The 25,638-nt window shown below is 58.5% G+C and overlaps 5 protein-coding genes and 2 non-coding genes across 7 annotated transcripts; 1 reads left to right on the forward strand and 6 right to left on the reverse strand.

Moving 5' to 3' along the window:
• Positions 1-2,160: 2,160 nt before the first annotated feature.
• LDBPK_311240 (vacuolar-type proton translocating pyrophosphatase 1, putative) lies at positions 2,161-4,566 on the reverse strand (the record flags this gene model as incomplete). The annotated part of the gene is made up of 1 exon (XM_003863167.1): positions 2,161-4,566. The coding sequence occupies one exon, from the start codon at positions 4,564-4,566 to the stop codon at positions 2,161-2,163; it is 2,406 nt and encodes an 801-aa protein (XP_003863215.1).
• A 607-nt stretch (positions 4,567-5,173) lies between these two features.
• LDBPK_311250 (hypothetical protein, unknown function) lies at positions 5,174-7,867 on the reverse strand (the record flags this gene model as incomplete). The annotated part of the gene is made up of 1 exon (XM_003863168.1): positions 5,174-7,867. The coding sequence occupies one exon, from the start codon at positions 7,865-7,867 to the stop codon at positions 5,174-5,176; it is 2,694 nt and encodes an 897-aa protein (XP_003863216.1).
• Positions 7,868-8,863: 996 nt separating this feature from the next.
• On the forward strand, positions 8,864-8,934 carry LDBPK_31_tRNA2. Its single transcript has one exon. It is a non-coding gene; the product is annotated as a tRNA-Gly (tRNA).
• A 51-nt stretch (positions 8,935-8,985) lies between these two features.
• LDBPK_31_tRNA3 lies at positions 8,986-9,057 on the reverse strand. Its single transcript has one exon. It is a non-coding gene; the product is annotated as a tRNA-Glu (tRNA).
• A 2,035-nt stretch (positions 9,058-11,092) lies between these two features.
• LDBPK_311260 (hypothetical protein, conserved) lies at positions 11,093-14,974 on the reverse strand (the record flags this gene model as incomplete). The annotated part of the gene is made up of 1 exon (XM_003863169.1): positions 11,093-14,974. The coding sequence occupies one exon, from the start codon at positions 14,972-14,974 to the stop codon at positions 11,093-11,095; it is 3,882 nt and encodes a 1,293-aa protein (XP_003863217.1).
• Positions 14,975-16,437: 1,463 nt separating this feature from the next.
• On the reverse strand, positions 16,438-19,710 carry LDBPK_311270 (hypothetical protein, conserved; the record flags this gene model as incomplete). Its single annotated transcript, XM_003863170.1, has 1 exon — positions 16,438-19,710. The coding sequence occupies one exon, from the start codon at positions 19,708-19,710 to the stop codon at positions 16,438-16,440; it is 3,273 nt and encodes a 1,090-aa protein (XP_003863218.1).
• Positions 19,711-21,649: 1,939 nt separating this feature from the next.
• LDBPK_311280 (hypothetical protein, conserved) lies at positions 21,650-23,533 on the reverse strand (the record flags this gene model as incomplete). Its single annotated transcript, XM_003863171.1, has 1 exon — positions 21,650-23,533. The coding sequence occupies one exon, from the start codon at positions 23,531-23,533 to the stop codon at positions 21,650-21,652; it is 1,884 nt and encodes a 627-aa protein (XP_003863219.1).
• Positions 23,534-25,638: the final 2,105 nt, after the last annotated feature.

A 25,638-nucleotide genomic window follows, 5' to 3' on the forward strand; every position in this document is an offset into this window, starting at 1 on the left:
GCCCGCCAGTGTCTCCGGCGCAGCGCCAGCGCAGCCCTCTGTCCGCCCACACCAACAGTCCGCAACCAGCACCCAGGGCCAGGCTGCAGGTCGCTTGGCGTCCCCCACAGAGTGGTGTACGGAACCCTGATGCCACGCGCAGAAGTGTGTCCCCCGTCATCAGGATCACAGGGCGCATAAGGGGGAAGAAACCAAGAAAAAGAAGTTGAGAGGGTGTGCAGCGCCCCTTTTGTGTGTCTCGTTCGGGCTGACACCTTATCTGTCGTCGTTTCCTTCGATTTATTTCCGCCACCGCCAGCACAGCCCGTGTTCTCTCACTGCAGCACCTGTCTGCTCAGTCCAAGCGCAGCACGCGAGTTCAAAGCCGCAGGACACACAGCACGCACATACACGGCGAGAGTTGGCATGAGAATCAAGAGGAACACTCTGGCGAGGCCTGATGTGTCTCGAGCGAGGAAAACGATGCGTGCCCACACATGGTAAATAAACAAAAAAGGTGCGTGGAGTGTCTTTACATGGCGAAGGCCAATCCTCTTCCACTTGCACGGCAGACATTCGCGCACGCAGACCTACGCGCACACAAGCGAATATCAGTTTGTAGGTGAAAGGAGCCTCTCTATCGTGCCACGACGTCGAAGATGGATCTGCCCCACCCACCCACCCACCCCACTAGCTGCTTTCAGTGCCCTGTTCTTGCGTGTGGTCTCCTCCCTGCTTCACAGTGTGGGTTGTTGTGCCACGTCCCCGTCGCCGGTCAACTTTTCCGCGCCGTCTTTTGTCACAGGCTGTTACGGGAGAAATGCATGACAACACCGCAGGCAGTTTCCGCTCTCGCTCCGCTGTCGGACTGACGCCGGTGGCTTTAAATCGAGGTGGTGCACTCCCACATAAGTGTAGCGGTTTTATTTATTTATTTTTTTTTTGGGGGGAGGGGGGGGGGAAGAGACCTCCACCAGCCGGCGATGCCGCGAGAGGACACGGGACGGGTAAGAAAACGCGGCGAAGGGTAGGAGGACCCGCGCACAGCGAAAACAAAGGTGGAGCGCAACGAAGAAGACGAGAACAGAGAACGCAGCGATACGCACGGAAGACAGGCCACCCCTTCTCCTCCCTCCTCCAAGAAAGAAAAAGGAGAGGGGGGCGCGCAGACACAAAGACGCGCACAGGCACAGACACCCAGAGGTGCAGATATGGCGAAATGAGGAGAGGCGAAAAAGAAGATACACAAGGAAAACAAAAAAGGGAAAAGGAAAAACAGGAGAGAAGAAACGGCGCGCGCGTGATGACAGTCGATGCCTGTATATAAAACTGAAGCGTGAGTAGGTTGGGTGTGAGAGCGAGAGTGGGAGAGAGTGAAAGAGAGAAAGGGCAAAAGAGAAGCAAAGTAGGCCAACGATACAAAAAAAAAGAGGTGGAAGCGACAAGGGGTGGGGGTATGCCATGCCCAGCGATTGGATGCATGGGCTCCCACCTAACCCGTCGCTTTCCTTCTTCTCCTTCACCCACCCAGCCGACGCACTCGCTCACGAATTACTCCGGTCATTGGCGTCCTCTTTCGTCCCCTCCCTTCTGCTTCGGCCACAGTCATCTCCGTCTCGACGGAATCGGCTGGGCTGAGAGAAGAGGTGACAAGACAGTAATAGCAACACAGAAAAAAACACACGAAAAAAGAACGGGCGGAAGAAGGGGTTCGTTCGTGTCGCTGTTCGTGATTTCCTGTGCGTGCGTGTGCGTGTGTCCTTTCCAGCTCGGCACGCATATAAAAACAAACGAAAGGAAGAGAAGGGCAGAGTACACGAGAAGAAAAAAGGAGGACAGTCCGGCCTCACGGTGCGAGTGGCGACTAAGATGCGGCAAAAGGGGGAAAAGGGGGAAAAGGGGGGCACCACTCACATCAACAAACACGCGCAACCCTTTTTTGCTACTCCCCCTCGCATCTTCCGACGATTCGTGCTTCGACCATAATGTGTGGGCATTCGTGAACGTGGTCATCGGGTGACAACTCTCTCATGGAGAAAAAAAAGACCCGAGTCGTGGTACTAGGAGCAGAATGGCGGTGTGCACAAATGTAGAGAGAGAGAGAGACAGCGACACACAAGAGGCTGGCGCCGTGGCATTTCCGTAGGCTGCGAGGCAAGCCTGTCCACAGCACCCTCAGGCCTACTCGATAAGGTTCAGCACAATACCGCCCATCTTCGACTGGAACACCGGTGCAAACACAACGGAAATGATGGCCATGAGCTTGATGAGAATATTGAGCGCCGGGCCTGAGGTATCCTTGAGCGGGTCGCCGACGGTGTCACCGATGACGGCGGCGCCGTGCTGCGGGGAGCCTTTGCCCTTGTTTTTGTCACGTAGGCCACCCTGCTCAATATACTTCTTCGCGTTGTCCCACGCACCGCCGGTGTTGGAGGCCGAGATAGCCATCTGCACGCCTGACACGATCGCGCCGGGCAGCAGACCGGCCAGAGTGTACTTCCCGAAGAGAATGCCAACCACGATCGGGGACAGCATCACCAGCGCCGCCGGCGGAATCATCTGGTTCAGAGCAGCCTTAGTGGCAATGGCCACGCAGCTCTCGTAGTCTGGCTCCTTGCGACCCTCAGCCACTTCAGGGTCCTGGAACTGACGGCGGATTTCGTTCACCATGTCCATGGCCGCAACGCCGACAGACTTCATCGTCATTGCGGAGAACCAGTACGGCAGCATGGCGCCGAAGAGCAGACCAGGCATCACGCGCGAGTCGAGGATGTTCACCACGGGGATCGCCACACGCGACACGTAGGCGCCGTAGAGTGCCAGCGCGACAAGCGCAGCCGAACCAATGGCGAAGCCCTTGCCGATGGCAGCGGTTGTGTTGCCAGCCGCATCCAGTGCATCCGTGATCTCGCGAATCTCGTGGCCCATGTGCGACATCTCCGCAATACCGCCGGCGTTATCGGAAATGGGACCGTACGCGTCGATCGTCAGGGCGACGGACATGGTCGAGAGAATACCGAGCGCGGCGAGGGCAAAGCCGTACACGCCGCACATGCGGTAGGACACATAGATCGTCGTGCACATGGCGAGGATTGGGGGCACCACAGAAAGGTAACCGAGTGCCAGGCCGTAGATGATGTTCGTGGCGGCACCTGTCTCGCATGCCTCCGCAATCTCCTGCACTGGGCGGTAGGCATTGGAGGTGTAGTACTCGGTTGTGTAGCCGATGATAAGGCCAGACCAGAGACCGCACAGGACGCAGATGAGGGCGCCCCAGCGCGAGCTCTCCATGCCGCCCACGCTGAAGGTCGGCGGCAGCGCCACTTCGGTGAGAAAGATCAGCACAATTGTCGCGCCGATCGTCGACAACAGCAACTGACGCTTCAGGGCCGGCTCGATGTCGTGAGAGCGGTGCACGCCGCTATTGGTGGCGCCCATAGTGGCCACTACAATGCACACGATCACACCGACGGCCGTGATGAGCAGCGGGTACATCATGGATGTGAAAGAGGCTGTCAACTCAGCAGAGCCGGCCGCCACTACGAGCGCAGCGCATGACGCCTCGCCGAAGCTGCCAAAGAGGTCAGAGCCCATGCCAGCGATGTCACCCACGTTGTCGCCAATGCAGTCGGCAATCACGCCAGGGTTGCGCGGGTCGTCCTCAGGGATATTGTTCTCCACCTTGCCCACAAGATCAGCTCCAACATCGGCAGCCTTGGTGTAGATGCCGCCACCCACACGACCGAAGCAGGCGATGGCCGACCCGCCAAGGCCAAACGCCGCCACGCATTCGTACAGCTCCGGTATCGTCTCGACACCGCTGCCAAAGTACGCCGCCACAACCTTCACGGTGGCGAATAGCGCGAAGAGACCCATCGAAGTGAGGCCAAAGCCCATCGTGATACCGCCGCGGAGAGCCGTCTGGAAGCCGAGCCTAAAACCGCTGGCCTGATCGCCGTCATCGCCGCCAGAAGTCGCCATCACAGCCGTGCGCGCGTTCGTGTACACGGCAATGCGCATGCCGATCCAGCCTGCCCCCACCGACGTGACTGCACCCACCAGGAAAGCAAACAGGGAGAGGCTAGCGTTCATCCATGGGGACTGCGGCGGCACGTGGCCCTCCTGAGGCGAAGAGAGCGCGATGCCGAGAAGGAAGAAGATCAGCGTGCCGAAGCCAGACATGAACACGGCCATGTACTTGTACTCGGACATCAAGAACGCTGTGGCGCCTTCGGATATGCGAGTGTAAATTACGTACACGTTGCGCATCACCTCGTCCGTGAGATGGGCATTGCGCAGGCCCTGATCCTTACCAGGGGTAATCTTGATGAATGACAGGGCGTACCACCAGTACATGGCAAAGGAGAAGCCCACTGCCGCCGCCAAGACAATCACAACGGAAGCCGTCTCAGCCGACATCAGCGGGCGCGCTAACGGCACCGCGTTAATGTCCCCTGCATTCTGGGCAACGGCTTTGTCTACGTTGGTATTTGCCGGCGTCGCAATCGGATTCAGTGGTTCCTTGGCCGCAACTGCGACCGCGAGGAGAGCAACGGCAAGAGGGACAATCAAAATCCTCCCAGCCATCTTTACGCTCGCTAAGAAGAAAAAGAGCCACAAAAGGGTGTGCAGAGAATTCCTACGTCTTATATAGGGGAGGGGATGCACAAGAAAGCAAAAGAAGAAAGGCGATATCTTACTGGTCGAGAATACTACTGTGTTTGGCTGGGACGTGAGGGAAGAAAAGAAGGCAACAACAGACAGAGAAGTGGTGTGCATGTGCAAAGAGTCGAAGAAAGGCGGCAGTGCAAGTTCTCTGGTCACGTCAGCCACGAAGACATCCAGCGGTTTCACAGGAGCATACGCAGCGTTTATTTGGCGTTGCCAGTGAGACAAGATCGGTTGAAACTTGGTGATAGCGCAAGTGAATAGCGAGATGCGCGTTTTTTTTTTTCTCGCTCCTGTTCGCAGGTGCTCAGTCATACATCGGGGACTTCCACAAAAGACAGCGAAGGAAGCGAACAACAAAGAATGAAAAGAAAGTCTGCCTTTTGCCACGAAACCGAAGCGTACGCTGTTCGGCATTCTCTTTTTTATGTTTTCGGGCGGAAGCAAAAACGCAAAGCAGCTCTTCTGAGGCGGTAGCCACGTACACCCGGCACATACGCAGGCACCCGCTTGGTTCCTATGGCTGTCAGGAGCACCTCTGAATCATTTTTCTTTCAAGAATGCCCTGCAACTGGCGTGAGGCGGATGAAGAGAGAAGGGTTCCTTTAATCACTAGTGTCTCCATGCAGTCCAGCGATGACACGAGTTCTTTGAGAACAGGAAACGTAGCGTTTGTAAACGGGTTGTAAGACAAGTCCAGGTGCACTAGGTTTGTGCCTGCTGGCCCTCGAAGTGCGCCGCACAGGTCGCTGACGTCATCACTCTCCAGGTCGTTGTTGCAGAGGGAGAGAGAAACGAGATGCTCGCCGTTGTACTGCAGCAGGTCCAGCACCGGCCTCAGACCCTCCACCCCCACGTAGTTGCTGGAGAGATCGAGAGTAGCAAAGTAGTCTGCATCATTGCCGCTGAGCTCGCACACCACACTGGGGTTCGGACTCACACCATGGCATCGACACGCTTGGCGGTAAACCTCGGCGACAGGGGTTCCAGGTGAAAATTCCTTGGCCGGCAGCTCTGCCATACTCTTTCGCGACTGCGCCAACACATCCATCACAGAGGAACGTCGCCATGCAGCATCAGTAGAGCTGGTGCTTGTCGTCTGCAATGGGGCCAAGCTTCCAATGGCTCTTGCATAGCGGCTTATAGAGCCGCAGAAACCTTTGAAGAGGGGTGTTTTATTAGAAATGCTTGCCAGCGCTGACTTTGCCCTGTACTCTGGTTTGGGGGTAGATGCTACTTCAGTTGGCTGTGCCTGACTGCGCCTTTCCTCTACCGCCTCATACTCGATAGCATTCACCGCTTGGGCAATTATTTCTGCTCTCTTGAGTAACTGCTCTTCGGTATCGGCTAATGTTGCCGCGTCCTTTGCGGTGGCGCCTATTTTGGCGGCAACTTGACACAGCTGCACACGGATTTGCTTGAGGGACTCGAACTGCTTGTCTGCCCGCATGGCCGAGTACATTGTCCCCAGCAAAACACCTCTCACGCGAACCGGTAGACACGGTAGCGTTTCGCGAATCTCAAGCGTCTTTTCCCACAGCTGCTTGCCGTAGCTGGTGCAGGCTTCACGGAAAAGTCGCACATTCCTCGCCTTCAGTATGGGGGAGCTTTCGACTGAAAGCAGCGGTCGAACCTCTTCCACGAAGAACCGAGTGATCCGGTCGTTGTTGCGCACATCGAGATCTTTGAGAAAGACATTTGGATACGGCGATTCACACCGAAAGCCGCATTGTGTCATTGCCTGCATGAGCAATGCCTCATCCAGGCCAAGCTTCTCCCTCAGTCGATTCCAAAACAAAACCGTTTCCCCGGGATCGCTTCTGTAGCACTCCACTTGTTTTTCTCGGATAGCGGGTGACTTCTTTGCTAGTGCAGGAGTATCATCGATGTCTGGGATGATGTCCTCAGGAGTCTTGACAGCGCCACAGCAGCTCTCCCGTTGCCTGCCTTTATTGTTCGGTATCCAGCCCAATACAGCTTGCTGTTCTTCGGCTTGCTGCGCCACAAGGATTCGAACCCTCTCTTCAACGTCTCCGACGGATGCGGCGACTGCAGCAATGCTGGAGAAGACATCAACTCCTTCCGACATGATAGTCAGCGCGAGAGCGTCTTCGACCGAAACAGAGCGAGGCGTGTACGGCGACACCTGTGCAGCTTGTGCGATCGTTTTCGCTTCCACGCTGACCGGCAGGGTGGAAGTAGCTTTGCTTGCACAGCTGGTGACTAATTCATCGCTGGGGAAAGCGGAAGGTTCTGTGATGCTTGGTGCCCCCTGGTTTGTCGTTGTAGCTACTGCTGAAAGCTTCTCAACATAGGAGGATATCGAGCTGCGAAGAAACGCTAGAGACTCTTCATGCCTGTCATCACTGACATCTAAACTTGCCGCTGCTTGAGGGAATTGCTTCGCGAAGCGGGCATTAAGTGCCACACTCGAGGCGACGTCACCAAGTCGTGTCAGCAATGCTGAGGCCACATAATCAGAGATCTCGTTGGGGGTTAGATTAGCTGGCGTGCGGAAGAGCTGCAGCGTGGTGTTCGCCGTGCAAGCGTCAATGTTGGAGGAAATCGCGTGCGACACAATGGTGATGAGTTTTGATTCAATGGAGCGAGAGAGGTCGCACACAGCAAGTGCGTAAGAGGTCTGTACATCTTCCCAAACGGGCCTTCGAAAACTGTCGATAAGAGTCTTGTGAACGGCGCAAAAAGAGTTAAAAAAGGCACTGTACGTTGTCATGAAAAGCGTGCGCAGAGCTGTCAGCAGATGATCCACAACTTTCAACCACTCCTGGAACGATGGCTGCGCATGGCGCGGCTTGGGTTGAAGCAGAGTGACAAGCGTGTCGAGCTGCTGCAAAAACGGGTTTGCTGCCCATTTTTTCACTGTTCGCTGAGTGCGGTACTGCTCAAGGCGCGACGCAAACGATCTAGTGTCGATGGCAGTGTCTGTAGGGAGCTCAAGATTATGCGTCTCACAGGGACCGCAGCACCAGTGTCCTGGGAGAAAAAAGAGGAGAGTTTCACGCAGAAACGCGTTGACCGAAATGAACTGGCCGAGCTGCCCTGCCCAGAGGTTGATGAAGGTCATGCGTATATCTTGAGATGCGGCAATGTGGGGAGTTGGCGGCGCTACGTTGTCCTTGTGGTGCTTGGCATGAGTGGGCTGCGGAGCAGCAGCGCCAAAGCTGAGTACTGTCAGCCGCAAAAGCGTTTCGGCTTCCATTCTGATGGGGGGCTGGGCGGATGAGTAGAGAATCACCGTCAAAGAAAGAGTGAGACAGTGGGTGGAGCAACAGGAAGGAAGAGTGGTGCCAGGGAAGACAAGGCAGCCAGTGTACGAATTAAGAGTTTCTAAGCAGTGTACTAGTGGTGTCCGTTGGAGATGATGCTTGCTGCGCCTTGACAAAGGTGCTTTGCTTCCGTTCTGAAGTTCACTACTGTTGTCATACACGTCAGGGATGCATGCACCTGAAAAAAAAAAATATCTTCACGCTGCTTCTTTGTTTCGAGAACTCTTTAAAACCCCGGATGACGGGGAAACGCTTCAGCCTGCTGTTCAGGGTTCGGTGCCTAGGACGCAGGAAAGTCAGAGCGATTTATCGCTACGGATGCCTGCGGTCAGGCCCTGGGTGGTGCTGCGTCAGATCGAGCCGCGACAGTGAACATGCTTGTGCCATCCACTTGGTGGCCAAGGTTTTAGCGTGACTCTAGCGCGTCTCGCCCTGCCCTCGCGCTGCCTACCTCTGGGGGGGGGGGGGCCTCAGCCACCCCAAGGGACGCGCTGGGTAGGGGCCGATGTGGCCGGGGGGGGGGGTGGTTGATGCTTGAGGCCGGGGCGATGTTCAGGCGAGTGCATCAGCTCATTCTTCGACGTGTGTCCATTGCTGTTTCGCACCACGTGACGGGGCGGCGACGGGCAGATCAAGAGCCAGGTCTGGCCCCTGTCGTCTGACGGGGGATGGGCGTGAAGGAAAAGGTGTCTCACGGCATGCACGCGAGACGAAAGGGAGTTTGTTCTCCTCTTTCCTTGCTGCATTGTGCTGAACTGCGAGGGAAAGTGCGACCAGAATGACCAAACGGACGCTCAGGGAACCGCTCGCTGCGAGTAAAACCTGCGTTGGGGCCCCCCACCCTCTTCCAGAAACGAAGGGCAAGAGACCGAGGCTTCCGCTGGGCGCCTTTTTGATTGTCCGGTTCTGTTTCAGTGGTCAAGGCGACGGCGCAGTTGGTCTAGTGGTAGAATTCTCGCCTGCCACGCGGGAGGCCCGGGTTCGATTCCCGGACTGCGCACCCCTTTTCCTCCCTACGGAGGGAGGGAGGGCCAAAGATGCGCAGAAAAACTTCCGATGCCGGGGATCGAACCCGGGTCTAGCGGGTGAGAGCCGCTTGTTCTATCCACTATACCACATCGGAACTGAGGATCAAAACGACAGTCGGCTAGATGTGCTCCGCGGCCGCTTGAGCCATGCCCTTTCGCCGTGGCTCGGAGCGGGAGGGGCGTGGACGGCCAGCGGGGCGCGCTTCACGATGGCCAAAGGACAGGGGCGGGTGGGGCAAGTGGGGGCTGATAGAAACTGTCGAAGCATTTTTCACTGCACGGAAGCCCATTCTCTTACATGGAGCGTGAATTCAAACACCACGCTACCCCCAGCCTGCCGCCGAACCATCGGCGTGGTGCAGTGCAGCGGTAGCCAAACGCCACCGCAATGAGCGAGCTCGCCCATCTGAGACCGCGTCCTTCGCGCGAAGCCCTACCCACCCCACGCCTCGCAGCCGCTCATACCACGGCCGTCGTCACCTGCCGCATCCCCCTCCCGGTGGTCCAGGCCCACTCACCAGTAGTCGGTGAGGGCCGGGGGTGGGGATACGCTCGAGCCGCGTCGACACACCCTGCCCATCGCATGGATGGCACGAGTGCGTCCACTGTCGCAGGTCGACCCGACGCAGCCCCATCCACTGCCTGGCCGCTGGCATCAGTAGCGGCGAGTCGACCTGGCTTTCCTGCGTCCTAGGCACCTGGCCCTGCCACCACCAGAGGTGGCTCGGCACTTGGCAGAGGGGTAGAGGGGGTGCGCTGGACCCTGAGATACCACGCACTGAAAAGGGTGTCCACTCCCCTCGTAGGGAAACCGAGAAGGTATTGGGGAAGAAGAGCGCGTGAAGTATGACGTTAACGGTCTGAGCCGCTCCTTGTCGGGCCGCGCATCACCCTGTCGCGCAGCTCAAGTGACCATCAGCATCAGGGCATCTGCTTGGTAGCGGCACTGGTTGCGTCAGTGGTGCGGGTTTTTTGTTTTTTTTTTTCGTTCGGATCGAGGCAAATGCGTGCAGACAGTCATATGACCCGCCGCAGAAAAAAATCGGGGCAAACGAAATTCGGAAGCACGCGAAAAGGAAAGGGACGACGAAGGCGCGCGCAGCGCTGACACTTTTGAAAACAACAACACTGAAGTATGAATGCTTAACGGGGAAAGCGGGGTTACAAAAAAAAAAACGAAAAGCCAAAAAGGAAAAACAATCAAAAAAAGGCGCTGAGCCTCATGAGGGGGATGCGGATAAAATTTGCCATGGAGCGCAAGCAAGCGCGAGAGATCCATAGTCTGAAACCCGCAGAAGTAGGGGTAAAGTGCAGAGGAACAATCCCATGTGCGCTACGCGTGGGGCGCACGCAATATGCACCGATTGCGCATATCGGCGACAGCCCTACCTCACCGGCAAAAAAAGGATATGAGAAATGTAGCGCGTTCAGGCATCTGCGCCATGACTAGGGGCGCCGTATCAGACCCCGCGTCCCGGCTACGAAATGGGTGGCGAAGCGGGATAGTGAATGAAAAGTGGGTTACGGATGAAGAGAACCTGCGTTCCACAGCCACTGGCCATTGCATACCAGGGAGGATGATGTGCAGCCTCAACCCTGCAGTGCACCTCTGCCCGCACCAGGACGGGCGCGGGGTGCCCTCATCCGTGGCCAAACAGGCCGTCTCCAGTAGACCTGTACAGCACGATGGCGCTGAGACGAGGGAAATGAAGGCAAGTATGCAAACATGCCATACGATGGGCATGCATACATTCCGCTGCTCTTCGTCTACGCGTGCTTCCCTCGCGCGAGGTTGCCTCCCTTTCGCACTGCTGCGAGAGCACTGCAGAACCCTGTGAACGGGAGAGACTGGCTGGAGAGCTCGCGTACATTCGGTGAAGTACAAAAGAGGAGGCGCGAAAAAAGGGATGGCGAAAATGCAATGGAAACGAAAACGCACGAGCGGGGAAAAAACTGTCTTGGAACTGGAATGAGGTGGAGGGGCACATGGCAGAGCGAGAGAAATAAATACGCCACGGGCCTCGCGTCTTGCCAACGACGCCGCACGTCATGCATACGCCACAGAAGAAAAACTAATAGAAAACAAGAACACGCACCAACCCCACTACTGGGGCATGATGTCAGTAGGGGCTAGCGTGTCGCGGTGGCGGTGACGCCGCTGACGGATGAGGTGGGTGCTGGACTGCGACGGACTCCCGCGCCGCCCTTCTCGAGAGCGCACGCCGAGTCCCTGGCGTTTCCCTCGTCTTCGTCTTCGTCCTCCTCACACTCCTCGTCCTCCACCTCTTCCCAGTACCACTCGTCGCCATTCTCATCCGTGTACACCTCTCCGTAGACGCCGTCCTCACTGTCCACGTCGTCCTCGTCGATGCAGGCAGCCCGTGCCCACTCCTCCGCGCTCACACCTGCCGCCATCGCGGCTGCGCGGGCACGACGCTGCGCGTTTGTGTACCCAAACGTGTTTGCCAGTGGCCGGTGCATCTTGCTCTTATCCGGAGCGAAGCGAAGGGTTGTCCCAAGGAAGATGCTAACGGGGGCGGAGGGGGTGGAGGCCTTACTCTGCACCCCGGACGCCGAGTTCCGGCTCAGCGCCGTTCTTGAGCCTCGCACGTTCGCGTTCAACAGCAGCGAGGAATAACTGGAGTCTATGACAAAGTCGTACTGGTCTAGATTACCGTGCAAGCTGAGACTCTTATTCACGTGCGAGTCGGGAAGGGTGCTGCTCGGCTCGGACGACGTGAGCTGGGCGGCCGGGTGCGTGTTCTCTGCGATGTAAGGGTCAAAGGTAATGTGCGGTCGCGCGCCACCGCCGCCGGTCTTCACCGTGGTAGAGAGCTTCAGCATCGAGTACTCGGACTGCGGCTTCTGGTCTAGCGGCAGCAATTTCGTGTCAGCGAGCGAGAACGGAATCGCCCAGCTGCCGCGCGGGATGCTGGCTGCCCTCACAACAACGTCCGTGCTGCTCACACTGTCTTCCTTGTCGAGGTAGAACACTATGGAGTTGCTGCTGCGGGCCCCGCGACGGGCGTCGAAGCCGGCGGGGTGGAAGCCCTCTAGCAGGTTGTCGTACTCCTCCTCGTTATCATCATCATCACTGTCGTCGTTCCAAGAGAGGTCGAGCTGTGCGCGCAAAGGCGCCGCGACCGCTGCTGGCTTCGCTGCCGCCGGCGTCGGTGGGGTCTCTCTTAAGGGCTGGGAGGGCTTTGCGGAGCCGGGGATCGCGGCCAAGTAGTGGTGCCCGTTTTCTCTCGGTGACGGGGGCACAAGCGAGGGTCCTCCGTAGGATGTGCCCTGCTGCTTCGCAGATGCGCTGGCGGGCTTCAGGATGGTGCGGGACACCTGGTAAAAACCGTCCTCATCCTCGTCCTCGTCGTCATCGACGTACGCGCTGACTACGCGCTGGCGGCTTGCCGGCCGCACCGTGCGTACGTGTTTCGCTGACGACTTGCTCTGGTTGGGTGTCTCGGCGGACGTGGCCCCATCGTCTGTTCTCGTGTCAGTAGCCTTGGCAGCAGTTTTCCCAGACGCTGCGCCGAGCAAATCCGTGACGTTCAGCCTCACACATTCCGATACGCTGATGCTGACATCGTTTTGCCCCTTCGCCTTGACGGCGGCGCTGCCGGCAGTGCCGTTGCGCGACATCTCCGGCTTCTGTGGCTTCTGCTCTTGCTGTGAAGATCGCTGCTGGCCTTGTACCACCTCGTCGACGGAAGCGGCACTGTCGCTCTCGTCGGCGGGCGTGGGGGTGGCGGTGGTGCGCTGCGGCGGCTTTGTGTTGAACTGCAGCGTGGACAGCACGCACGACCCGTAAAAGTCGAACTCGGCTGCCTCGTCAAGGAGAAGGGACATGCTGGAGGATGTGTTCTTGTGCAGGTCCTGGCTCACTGCGGCGGATGTAGCGACCGGATCCGGAGAGGAGGACAGCGGCGGCGGCGAGACTTCCGCCAGCCCCGGCTCTGAAGTGTGGTGGTGGTGGAGAGGTGGAGGTGAGGGAATGTGCGGCGCCCGCGGTCGGGGCTTGATCGTCTCGCAACTGGACGGTCTAGGCGCCTCCGACGACGCGCCTGCCTCCGACAGCAACCTCGCATCGTTGGCCCTCCACTCCGCCGTGCGCCCGCCGTTGCGGAAGCTGCAATGGGAGCCCGAGTCTGAGGGGCCGTTCGGGGACACGGCACCAGAACAGGTTGCCACTGGGTCCTTCAAAGGCTGCCCACTCGCATCACCCTTCTTGCCATGTCCAAGCAACGGCGAGGCGTGTTCGGTGCTTCTTGCCAAGGAATGAGCAGTTGACTTTCCATCGTCACTGCCAGACGGAGGCAGTCCACTGAGCATTACCGTGGGGCTGCTGCTCAGCGACTGCTCGCTTGCCGAACGCACCCCGGGCGCGGCAGAGTGCACGTCCGGCGTATTGCAGCGCACCTGCAGCAGGCGGCGGCCTTTGCGCACCTGCACCAAATCCCTCAAGTTCGACGGCGGCGGCGTGTGTGCGCGGGTGAGGAAGGACGGCGTGCGGCGCAGCGCTTCCTGCTGCTCCGTCGACAGAGTTGATGCGTGGCGATTCAGCGGACGCGGCACGTCATCTAAGCTGAGACTGCAGCTACTGACGACCTTGACCATGGTGCGCGGCGTCGACAAGCGGACGTTCGTGCACTGCGATCGACGCACCGAGGTGGGATTCTCGGAGACCACCACCTCAATCGAGCTCTGTGTACTGTGATTGCTGTACATACTACTCGTGCGACGCGTGCTCTTCAGCAAGCTGCCGACAGTTCCGCGGAAGGAACCCAACTTGTCCACGTTCATCGGGGGTGGGATGGGGACAACGTGGGCGATGGCAGGGATGTTGCTCTGTGGGTTCCGCTGGCTGCCGTCGACGCCGTCGGCGAACCTGGCGACCGGCTCGCGCTCCGTGTCGTGAGCGCTGCTTCCGGTGCATGAGCCGTTCGATTGGCGCTCCTTGCAGAAGGGGGTGAGCGTCACCCCGCTGGCGCTATTGTTGCTCCTGCCCAGGCCTGCGGCTGCGTTGCCCTCGATGGGGGCTGCCACGGTGCCGTTGCTCAAGTTGCCGTTCGTTCTCGTGTAGATGGGTCCGCCAGGGAGGTTGTTGGCCCCTTCGTATGAATTTTTGTGGCGCTTGAGAGCACGAAAGGAGGAGCCGGGCTGCTTCGGCACTGACTCCATAGCGGTGAAGACGGGGAGGGAGATAGTTCTCGGCGGCAGAGGCTGCGGAGCGGGCGGAACGACTGCTGGGACGACATGGCGCGACTTCGGCAAAGCAGGCGGCTGTCCCTTTTGAGCACTGGTGGCGGTCACACTCGGCGGCGAGGGGACTGCCATTCTGTCGGGGAACCCTATTGGTGGTTTCTTGCCACAATCCTCAGGCAGCGGCGACACGAAGTGGACGGAAGGCTTCCGCACTGTGCAGACTTTGGAGGGCAACAGCCGCGCCACAGGAGGTTGCCGTATCGGGGAGGTAAGATCCTGCCGTGGAGTAGCTGGTGTGCTGTTTATCGTCGCGGACTTCGATGCCGGTGGATCGGTTGCAGCAGACCTTCGAGCTGGCAATGCAGCGGTTGCGCCATGCACCGGAAAGCCGGTGCTGCTACTGGTCCGCGCGTTTGGAGTGCCCGTTAAGGCACCACTGGCGCGTTGAAGTCGTGGCATCGAAACCTCGCTCGCTTTCTCGCATTCCGAGGCTTGCCGCTGCGCCTGTTGCTGCTGAGAGCTACTGCTGACGCTGTCGACATGCGATCTGCTGTTTGTGGACGGCGACTGAAGACTTGGAAGCGATAACGGGGACGCACGATCCCCTGTGCTGGTGCGGTTGTTCGCGCAGCCTTGTCGATTTCGCGAGTGGGAACTGGGAGAATGGTGCAGGTTAAGCGTGTCTGCCGTCTCGTCGTCCTGGAAAAAGGCATTCTTGTGGGAGTTATTTGGGCCCGGGAGCCCCCTCGTCGCCTTCTTGGGTGAGGCAGCATTCTTTTTCTGTTTGGAAAAAGAGAAGAGTTGCATGGCGAAGTGCTGTCAGCGACACGCTTTTTTGGTTCGCGTTTTGGCCCTTGGGCGGTGACCAGAGAAGCCGTAAGACTCGCCAGGTGTGAGGAAGAGGTGGGGGCTGCGGGGCCCTGTCGCTGTGTGTACGTACCCACGAGGAGGAAAAGGACGGGAAATAATGACGTGGTGTATCGGGAACCTGGGCAGAGTTCCAGTCCAGCACTAAGGCAGGCGACGAAGATGGGATATGCAGGGGAGGGGCGGCCCAAGAGAGCAGCATCCGACTCACCCGTCCGGTGGGCGAGGCCGTGAAGAAAACGATGAGTGAAGAGAGGACGTGCTGGTGCGATCGGTGTGGGTGGGGTGGGTGGCGACAGACAGACGCACGCAAGACAAGAGAGTGAGGAAAGGGATATAATGTACACTGGCGAGTCAGATGTGAGAGAGTCACCACAACACCAAAGGGGAAAATGCCCCGCACCCACAAGAAAAGGTGCGTCGGTGAACTTCCCAAAGGGCGGTGATGCACGTCGGGGGGGGGGGGCAACAGAGATTGCGTTGAGTCTCCTCCCTCCCCACCTCTGCCTTTCCGAGCCTCTCTGTGAGTAGGGAGGAAAGGATGCCTGGCGCTACAGAGAAGGGGTGTGGGCGTGCGCACGAGGGAGGGCGCGAAAGAAGGGGGGAAAGGAGCAACGAGGAGGGGGAGGAAGAAAGCAATGCAGCACGGAGAGACACCAACGGATGCGCTGGAGTACCGTATGTGACTCAGGTGGTGTATTGTGCGCAGCTACATCATCGGCGGAGAGAGCGGGTGAAGCGAGGAGACGAGAGCGATGGAAAGAGAGTAGAGGGCCATACGCTGCAGTAGTGACGGTGCTTCATCATCTCCGTCACACAGTGCTAAATACACAAGGATGCGCTAATAACGAAATCTACAAACGGTAGAGTGAGAGCACTTGCGCTCTTGGTGTCTCTGATGTCTGTCTAGGGGCTGCTACGTTGCATGCTATACCGCGTGCAGAGCGATGGATGAGACTAGCAGGCGCCAAGGAGGAGACAAACGGCTGAGCCTTTTCTTCGTCTTTTCCGAGTGCATATATATATATATATTTCTTGCAGAGATCATGGCTCATTGCCCGTCTACAAGCGATGGCGGTTCACCATGCACATAGAAGGCAAGTGCTTTCTCTTCATACGAAGACACAACCGCGCAGAGGATCAAGAGCGTCATCTCGACTGTTTTCACGGAGGAGTGCCTACGTCCAGAAAAAAGAAAAGGGTTAAATGGTGCATCAAGTAGCACGGTTGCTTGTGAGTCACAGCAACGCCACCCGTACGCACAGATACGCCAAGGGCTTTGAGATGCGCTATCTCCAGCCAGCATAGGGCAGCAAGCAATCGTGCCCGTCATTCAAGCGCGCAATGGCGAGACACGTGAGTCAGCACGCTATCGATAAGCAACAACAGAAGCTGTGGCGCCGCTACCCACCCAGCCGACGTCTTGCCATGAGGGCCTCTGCTTCCGAACGACTGCGCTCGAGCAGCGCCGGGATCGCCTCCAGCTCCTTCGTGGACTTCTCGATGACATCGGCTATGTTCCCCTGCATCCGCGCAAGCATTTGAATGCGGGCGGCGCGTGCGTCACGGCGGCGTTTGCGCTCTGCTTTTTGCTTCTCGCGCAGCGTCTGCAGCTCCATCACCATTCGCAGCTCCCCCGACTGACACCGCTCCACCTCTTCACGGAGCCGGTGTACCTCGTGCCGTAGCTCAATCGTGCTCAGCTGCTCCACCGGCCGTGATTGGAGAGCCGAAGGAGCGCGGCTGTACTGGCTGACAATGGAGCGTTCCGCCGCATTGGCTGCCGCGGCAGAAGTCGCTACACCGCCGCCACCCCCAAAGCTTGGGAAGCCACTGGTCCCCGGGCTGTGCGGGTACACGTCCGCCGACAGTCGAGACGCGCTGCCGTAGGCAGTGTTCGCGTTGGTGGCAATCGTCATTGCATCCTCGTTCGTCTGAGACCTCACCTCTGCATCGGCGGCACCTGGCGCTGAGTCGCCGCCAAAGACGTCTTGCACGCTGAGCGTGTGTTGCGCGTGTTGTAACGGCGCGCCCGTAGATGCTACAGTAGGCTGCAGGGTTTGGGAAAGATTGGAGTTGACTATGGGGGACACGGATGGCAGCGGTGTAGATACGTTCAGTTGCGGCAGCTGCGATTGTGAAGGAAAGAGCTGCGTATGAGTGAGGAGGAGACGCTGCTGGGTAAGCAGCTCTTGCTCCTCAGCGCGGGCCTCCGCTGCCTCAAGCCTCTCCCACACTTCTTCGAGTTCGTGCTTCTGCGCCAGTACCATGTGTTCTGCTTCACTTCGCCGGTGCAGGGCGTCGTTGAGCTGTTCCTCCAGGTGGCGTGTCCCTTGTCGCTGAGTTTCCAGTTCGTCCGAGACGGCGCACAGGCGGGCTTGGAGGTCATCATACATTTCCTGCGTTATCATTGGCGACGACGAAGTTCGGCACGGCGACACAGCAGCACCTCTCAGTGATCGCTGCCGCGGCGTGTCGCTGGCGGAGTGTGGTGCGGTGTCCATCTCCTCCGTTGACGGCGACTGCAGCGCAGACGCGTGCGAGCAGTCGCCATGCGAGATGGCGACGCGGCTACTTTTGGCTGCTCTCGGTGCTATAGAGACGGCTGTTAGTGATGGCGAGCGGCGGCGCCACTCGCTTGCCTCGATAAGAAGCTCAGAGATGCGCTGGTGTGCTGCCGTCAGCTGATCCTCGAGCTCTTCGACGACGCTGCGGTCGACAGTGTCGCGCGGGGTCGACGAGCGCCGCGCATACCGGCCAGACGCAGCCTGAGATACTCCGTCGTTTTGTGCGCCGTCGGCCGTAGCACGCCGCGAGACTGCCGCGTACCGAGAGCTCCGATCGCATCGTTCCTGCAGGAGGCGATCGCGCTCCTCCGTGACGCGACGCAGCTCTGTGCGCTTCGCATCCAGTTCGTCGCGCAGCAGCTGCACTTCCGCCTCTTTCGGGTTCTGCTGAAGGGCGGCGGAGAGACGGGCTTCGAGGAGTCGCGTTTTTTCTTCCGCATCCTCTGCGCGCTGCCTTGCGGCTGTGACTTCAGTGACTGGAACAAGGGCCGCGTTGCTCACACCCGTAGAAGCCGCAGCCGCAGCTCGCGGGCTGAGCTGAGGGCTGTTGGTGGACCGGTGCACACCGGTGCCGTGGTAGCTGCTGCCACTGTTGTTGTCGCTACCAGACAATGCCTTGCGCGGCTCGGCAAGGTCCAGCGCAGATACTGTACGATCCTGCGGCGTAGCGGTGGACACCACCGCCGACGGCACGAGCTCCTTCGCCACTGTTGATAGGATCAGACTTGCGGAGCTGGAAAACTCTATTTGTTTGCCACGCGGCTGGTGTGCGTACACTCCTATCCGCGGCGCCTCGTCCTCTGGCAAGGCGCAGGCCACCCACGATGTGGGCACGGCCAGAGCCGGCACAATAGTCTTTGCTCCCTTTGGCGAGTCCTGCGCACCGTGAGGAGACGAGATGGCCAGTGCCTCAGCCTCGGCTATAAGGGCATCGACAGCGGCCAGCTCTTCTTCCGCCATCTGCACGTACTCCATTTGATCCTTGCGCTCCTTACGCAGAGCCGCCTCTGCCACGGAGTCGAGCTTCTTTGTTGGCTGCGATGCGGCCTCAGGGCCCCGCGCCATCTCCTTTGACTGCCACGCAGCATCCGGGCTCTGCGATGGTGTTGCCGCGAGCGCTTGCTGCGTCGCCTTCAGCCGCCGTTGAGCCTCTGTCGCCTTGGCGAGCGCGTCGACCCACCGGTACAGGGCGGCGGCGGTCTTGTGCTCCTTCGCGACAGCCGCCACGGTCGGCCACGCCTTCAGAAAACGCAGTGCCCGCTGCGTATCATCGACTGTCACACTCATGGACTTTACGGCAGCCAGACGCTTCGGTAAAGAGACTGCCTGCACTATCGCGTCATCAAACGACGCACAGGTGCGGTCGTGCAGCGGGGCCACGGCAGTTTCTATGAGACTCACCAACGGCTGCGAAGACGAGCCGCTGTGGCGCCGCTGTAGATCGGCCCATGCGAACGGCTTCACTGTTCGCAGACCGGCGCGTGCGAGCAGCAGCTCCTTCTCGGCAGCGTCGGCGGCTTTCGCTGCGTCATCGACGGTCTTTCGAGCCGCATCGAGATGCTCCTTTAGCGGAGACGGTGCCCGCAGTGGGTTAGGTGTGGTTGCTAATGTGGCACTGCTGTTTTTCTCCTGCGTATGCTGACGAATAAGCTCGTCGATTTCTCGTACCCGGTCTCTGCTAGATCCGAGGTCTGCTTTCAGGCTGTCTCGATGCTCTTGCATCTCTCGCAGCTCCTCGGCTGTCATCACTGTGCCTACATCGTCCGCGTTTAGAGGCAGCGTAGCGCTGCCACTGCTGTTTGCCCACTTGGGTGACGAAATAGATGCAGTGAGAAGACCACTAACGGAGGGGTCAGAAGCGTCGACAAGGTGCCCAGCAACCAGTCCGCCGCTCTTGCTCGCATCCTGCAGTGTCTGGGGAGCGAGCAGGATGAGCGGGCGGGGCTGTACAAGCACGGCGACGGTGCCGTCACTTTGGGCGACGGTCGGCGTAGAGGCGACCACGCCGACAAGGCAGTGACTTCTGTCCGCCGAGGTGAAGAAGGCAACAACCCTGTGCGGCTTTATGGGGGCCTTTGCAGGCGCGTCTGTCGCCGACGGCGAAGACATCCCAGCGATACAGTGCAGAAGGGTATCAAACAACAACTAACGCGGACTTCCGCACCGACGTATCACGCCAGCATCGTATATGGAAGAGCGAAGCCAAAAAAAAAAAAAACAGCGAAGTTTGAAGAGGAGGATTGTGGTGGAGGCATGCGTGTCTTCGGCGGTCACAAAAGACACGGCGCATATGGCTACTTGCCGGCTGAGATAACCCGTTCGGCTTTCCCGACCCAAAAGGACCGATCATGCGTAGAAGAGCGTCATGGGTGGAAGCAGCACAGCTGTGAGCTGTCCCTCGTCAACAGACTGTCCGCTGTACGTCCCCCTGCCATCGACATGGTGGCCGGCGGGGTACACCTAAGAGCAGCCCATCCCTGCCTCAACCCTGAAAGCACACACGCACACGCCCTCGTCGCGTTTTTTTTTTGTCTTTCCTCAGACCTTCCATAATGGACTCTTGTATCCATGAGCGAATGAGAAACACGCAGTAAAAGGGGAAAAAGCGCGATAAGCGCGCATGCACACACACACACAGGAAGACAACAGTCAAAACGACCTAGCGATGTTGGCGCGTGATGATGACTTCCTCCACTTAGAAAACGAAAAGACAAGCCGCCCACCGACAGACAGACGCGCCAACAGGCAAACATCAGAGCGCAACGAAAGCTTGAAGAATTGACAAAAAAATCATTAGCGCAGCGCGCCCAATGCAAACAGGGGTTATTGGAAACAGTTGCTACACCTCCATGCCGTTCGTTCGTTCTGAGCGCCTGTTCTTGTTTGCGTGTGTCTGCTGGCGTGCACACCTCATGTGGCAATCTCCATAGTTGGTCTTCGGTCGCCATTCACACCTCCCCCCTCCCGTGCCGTCCCCCACTCTGGCAAGAGAGACAGAGACGAAAAGAAACGCCCGTTAAGCCATCAAGCAGCAGACTTAACCGGAGAGCGGAAGGGACGTGATGGAAATGCTGGTGTCTGAGCTGCCTTTCGCAGACGCGTCGTGCGGCCAGCATACTCCCTCTCTCACATGGGAGACCTGCGTTCAGATGAGCTTCTATGGCGCGCACGTAGAGAGGGTGGATGGGGTGGGGGAAGGGGGAACGGTGCAGCGCGCTTCCCATATTCGCCTTCGGCAGTCAGAGAATCCGAGCTTGGCGCCGGCACAACCGCCGCCGCGATCCAGCACAAACGCGCCAAAGCAGAGAGAAGAAGCACGAGGTGGGGGAGGGGAGGAGGAAGAGGAGGAGGAGTGAAGACGACATACACCAACGGGGAAGGCACACGTGCTCGCGCTCACGCAAAAAAAAAAAACAAAGAAGAGGGAGAGGGAGAGAATCAACAAAGGCGGGCGCGTCAGCGTTCATGCGAACTGTTCTGTCAACGCCGTCCTGGTCGCTGGCGCGGCGTATTCTTTTGTCGGTGGGATCCATCGTGCGAGTGGTGCGTGCGTGTGGTGACACAGTCACGTGTCACCATGTCCATGCATTTAAGGAGTGAAACAAAAACACAACACACAAAATACAAAACAAAAAAGGGGGAGGGAGGCAAACGCAATCAAAGGATCGGTTTTTTTTTCAAGTTTGTATCAATAGAAATGACATCTATAGATAGAACATACGTATCACGTGCCGCCGCGATTACCACAGCACCACAACATCCAGCACACATGCACACGCAGACACGAGAAAACAATGCCGCCATCATTGCCAGCACACGACAAAAAAGGACAAGGGGATGAAGGCAGCGTAAAAAAAAAAAGAGATACAGAGACGCAGAAACAGAGAGAGAGCCATGAAGCTGGAACGAAGAGGCAAAACAGACACAAACACAGACACACAGAAAAGGAGCGAGCGAGAAAGGAAAGAAGGAGACCATATCAAGCGTACTTAAAGGCACGTCAGCCGCTGCCCTGAAGCGAGGAGACAGCGAACAAGACCCCCTCCCCCTACGTATCCCCTTCAAAGTACTGCTTCAGCTCCGGGCGTCCGTTGATGGTGGCATGAACTCCATCCAGCACAAAGGTGGCAGTCTCGGACTCGTTGCGCAAGATACGGATCTCCTTTTCTAGCCTGTCAATAATTTTCGCTAGTTCACGGTCATCCCTCGCATGGAAGAGAGCCGGCATGCTACCGTTGAGGGCAATGCCGTTCGCCATCACCTCTTTCTCTAGCTCAACTTCAGCCCGGCCCCCTTGCCTCTTGCCTTTCTTGTCGTTGGGCTTCTTTTTCTCCTTTTCACTGTCGAGTGCGGCTATTAGCTCATTGAGCTCCTTGCATTGGCCGGCCGGCTCCTTTGGCGGCTCCACCGCGGGAAGTAGCCCCACCTTGTTTGTGCCCGCCAACCTCGCGGCAGCGGCAGCAGCTTCCTTAGCCTCATCAATCTCGCGGTCCTTTGCAGCAAGCGCAGCGTCTTGCGCTGCCAGAGCTGCCTTGGCATCTGCCAAGTCCTGCAGTGAATCCGCCAGCACGCCGCGCACATTCTCGAGGTCTTCCTCCAGGTTCTTGATCTTGCCATCTGCTTTTTGCTGCTCCGCGAACAGGGCGGCGCGGTCCCTCAGAGCCTTCTTGAGCTTCTCGACCTGCTCAGGCGTTAGAGTCACCACCGTCGACGCCGGCTCGTCGTAGTTGACAAGAATGCTGCTGTGCAAAACGATCTTGCTTTCGTCGGTGAAGACCCACGTGTTGGCCGTACTGTAGACATTCTCGTGCAGCGGCGGTGCACCCGGGCGACCGCGAGGTGTCGCACCGTCGGCACCGTTGTCGGGCTTGCCGCCCCTCGGGCTCCAGGCGTTCTTGGCTGAACTTCCCCTTGGCGACGGCGCAGGAGAAGCCTTTGCGGTGCCGTTGACGTGCTTGCCGTGGTCAATGTGCACCGGCGAGTCGCCTAGCTGCCTTTTCAGCCGCGTTTCCTCGGCCTTAAACTTCTCGGCCTCGTCGCGACGCTGACGCAGCGTGTCCTCCATCTTCTCGATGTGCTTCCTCTCACGTGCCCGCGCCTGATCGTAGAGGCAGATGTCGACGTTCGCCTCGCTGGTGGCCAACTGTGCCGCGACCCATCGCTGCACAATGCCCAGCGCGCGACTGCCCTCCATCGAGTCCCTATGAGTGAAGCGAGGGTTCAGCAAGTACTCCTTGCGCAGACGGCGGCGCGTCGCCAGCGAGATACTCTGCGAGTCGAACTCCTCCAGCCGCTTTAGGAATGTGCGCTGCCGGATCACCTTGAGAATGTAGTTCCAATCCAGGGTCCTCTCGCCCAGCGTGAGCACCATGGCTTCCGTCACGAGCTTCACGATGTCTGGCGGTTTCACGTAGCTACGAATCTCGCGCCAGTCAGCCTCGTCCATGTTCTTCACTTCCTCCCGCGCCTCCGCCGCGGCCTCCTGCGCACGCGCTGCGTCTGCCTCATACGCGGCACGACCCTCTTTGTAGTGCGCATGTTTTGCTGTGAGCGTCTTGTTCAAGTCCTCCATTTCTTCCTCCGCCTCTTGCCGCATCCTCTGCAGCTCCTTCAGCCGCTTCACTGCTGCTGCGCGGTCGGCTTCCGACACGGGCAGCCCCTCCGGCGGCATCGCTCCGCCACTGCCGGCCCACAGCATCAGCTGCACGAGACGCGGGCCTGGAATGCCGGCGACAGTGCCAAGGCCCCATTTCCAGCCCTTGGTCTCCTCGCACACGTATTCAAACGCAACCAGGTCATTGACGGAGACGCGAACGTGGGCTACGCTGCTGATCTTGGCGAGCACTGAGTGATGCGTGTCGGTGGAGGAGGGCAGCACCTTCGTGGGAGAGCTCGGCTTGCGCGGCGAGAAGCCATTCTTCTTGAAAGGCATTGTACATGCGGGTATCTGTTCTCTGTCGGTGCACCGTAGGTAGCGATCGACGGGAGAGGGTGAGTGAGGAGAGAAAACAGAGAAGTGCGACAAAAAAAAACAAAGACTCCACGGTGCACGAGAGAGCTCCGAAATAGGGGGGAGCGTGCGTGCGTCCGTGTGCCAGTGCGTGTATGCCGTAGGGAGGGCGTAGAAGAAAGAAAAACAGCGTCAAAGAAAGGCGGAGGGGGGGGGAGCAGTGGCAGCTGATACAGTGCGCGTGTGGCGTGTACACGCGTCTGGGCTGAGGAGTGAGGGGAGGGGGGGGGGAAGAACAATGAGCGAGCAAAGAAGCAGAAAAGGAAGGAAGAAACGCACGTGCTTATGGCACGTCAGGATGGGCAAAGGGAGCTGCGCCTTAGTCGGCCACGACGAGCAGAATGCGGAGAAGAGGAAAAGGAGGGGTGACACAACAGCAAGCGGAGAAGAGAACGGACGTCAATGCAACAGGAATCACACATACACATAGATAGGTGTCAGGGGGAGAAGGAAAAGTGATGTCGCTGCGCAAGCATAGACACACAGAGCGCACGGAAGCGGACAGGAACCGCGTGCGCGCGCCAATCAACCATATAGGGGAAACCGAAGAGAGCAGAGAGCGCAGAGGCAGAGACTTGAACTCAGAAACGAAAAGATGACGTTGTGTCTCGACACAGATCGGCTTCGAGTGCCGTACATGAAAACAACAACAGTACACGAAAAGACAGAGAGAACAATACCTCCGACGGTTTCTTGCCTTCGCTTGATAGTTTGATGCACACGCACGATCTGTCGAAGAACCAAACAGGGAGCGTGCAAACTCGCGGGCACAGAACAGCGAAGATGCCCCTCTCCACACACACACACACGTAATATAACGATGCACAGCCGTAGTTTCGCACTTGGCGACTTCCGTGGTGTCCTACAACAAACAAAAACTAAGCAAACACAATGTTGATGTGGGGGCTACGGCTTCACGGTACTGAAGCTCTGCGAAAGCGACCATGAAGGGCCTGTGCAGACTCGCCTGTATCTGGCAGAGATGAAATAGAGGGAGGGAGGGGAAGGAGAAAAAAAGGGAAGCCGGTGGCGTCGCGGTGAAGCGGTGAAGGACGGTGGTGGGGTACTAGGTCTCCTTCCACGCAGAGCTATGCGCCAGTTTCACGCATCCCGCATCACTCGCCATCGTTATCACAGAAAGGCCAACAAGAAGCGGAATGAGAAGGAGACGCACGAATTTCGGATGAGGGCATGTCGGCACACATATGAAGAGGCACAGGCATGAAGGCCCACCAGCCGGTCAACGTGTCCGATAACGTCAGAGTACCCGTCGACAGCTGGATTGGGCCGTGTCCGGTATGCCCCTTGCAGCAGGAGAAAGAGAACGACACGCTATGGCCAGTGTCACCCTCCGTCGTTCCACCACGTGGCGCTGAGGCGCTGAGAAACAGAAGCCGTCCATCATCACCAGATAAGTATCTGCGTATGCCAATACGCACTCACGGCATCTGCCTCTTTTCTTCACATGTAAGCCATCGTGAGCATCGTCATGCACCGCACTCAACCATCGCCGAGGCAGCTCTCGCCGTATTCCCCCACGCCAGCGAAAGTGCTTCACTGCAACACACACACAGAAAGTAAAGCGCCACACGTCACCACTCGCTCGCAGGCCCAGCTGGTGCGTCTCCTCATCCGCTACTCTGCTAAAGCACTTCGCATCGCCTCCCTGAAAAGCTGTTCACCATCACGGCCGAGCGACCTCACCAGCGCGCCGAAAGCGGATCCCTGGCGCTCCACCAGCTCGCGCGGCGAGCCGAACTCGAGAACGCGGCCCTGGTCCATGACGAGGATGACGTCGCAGGCGGCGACGGTGTGCAGGCGGTGCGCGATGGTGACGACGGTGTAGTCGCGAAAGGTGTGCTGCACCGTGCGCTGGATCTGGCGGTCGAGCGCGGGGTCGACGTTTGCGGTTGCCTCGTCCATGAGCAGGAAGGCGCTGCCGCGCTTGAGCAGCGCGCGCGCCAGGCACAGCAGCTGGCGCTGGCCCACGCTGTAGTTTGCGCCGCCCTCCTGCACGCGCCCGTCCA

This window comes from Leishmania donovani, chromosome 31, assembly GCF_000227135.1.
Source record: "Leishmania donovani BPK282A1 complete genome, chromosome 31".
In the NCBI taxonomy this organism is placed as follows: Eukaryota; Euglenozoa; class Kinetoplastea; order Trypanosomatida; family Trypanosomatidae; genus Leishmania; species Leishmania donovani.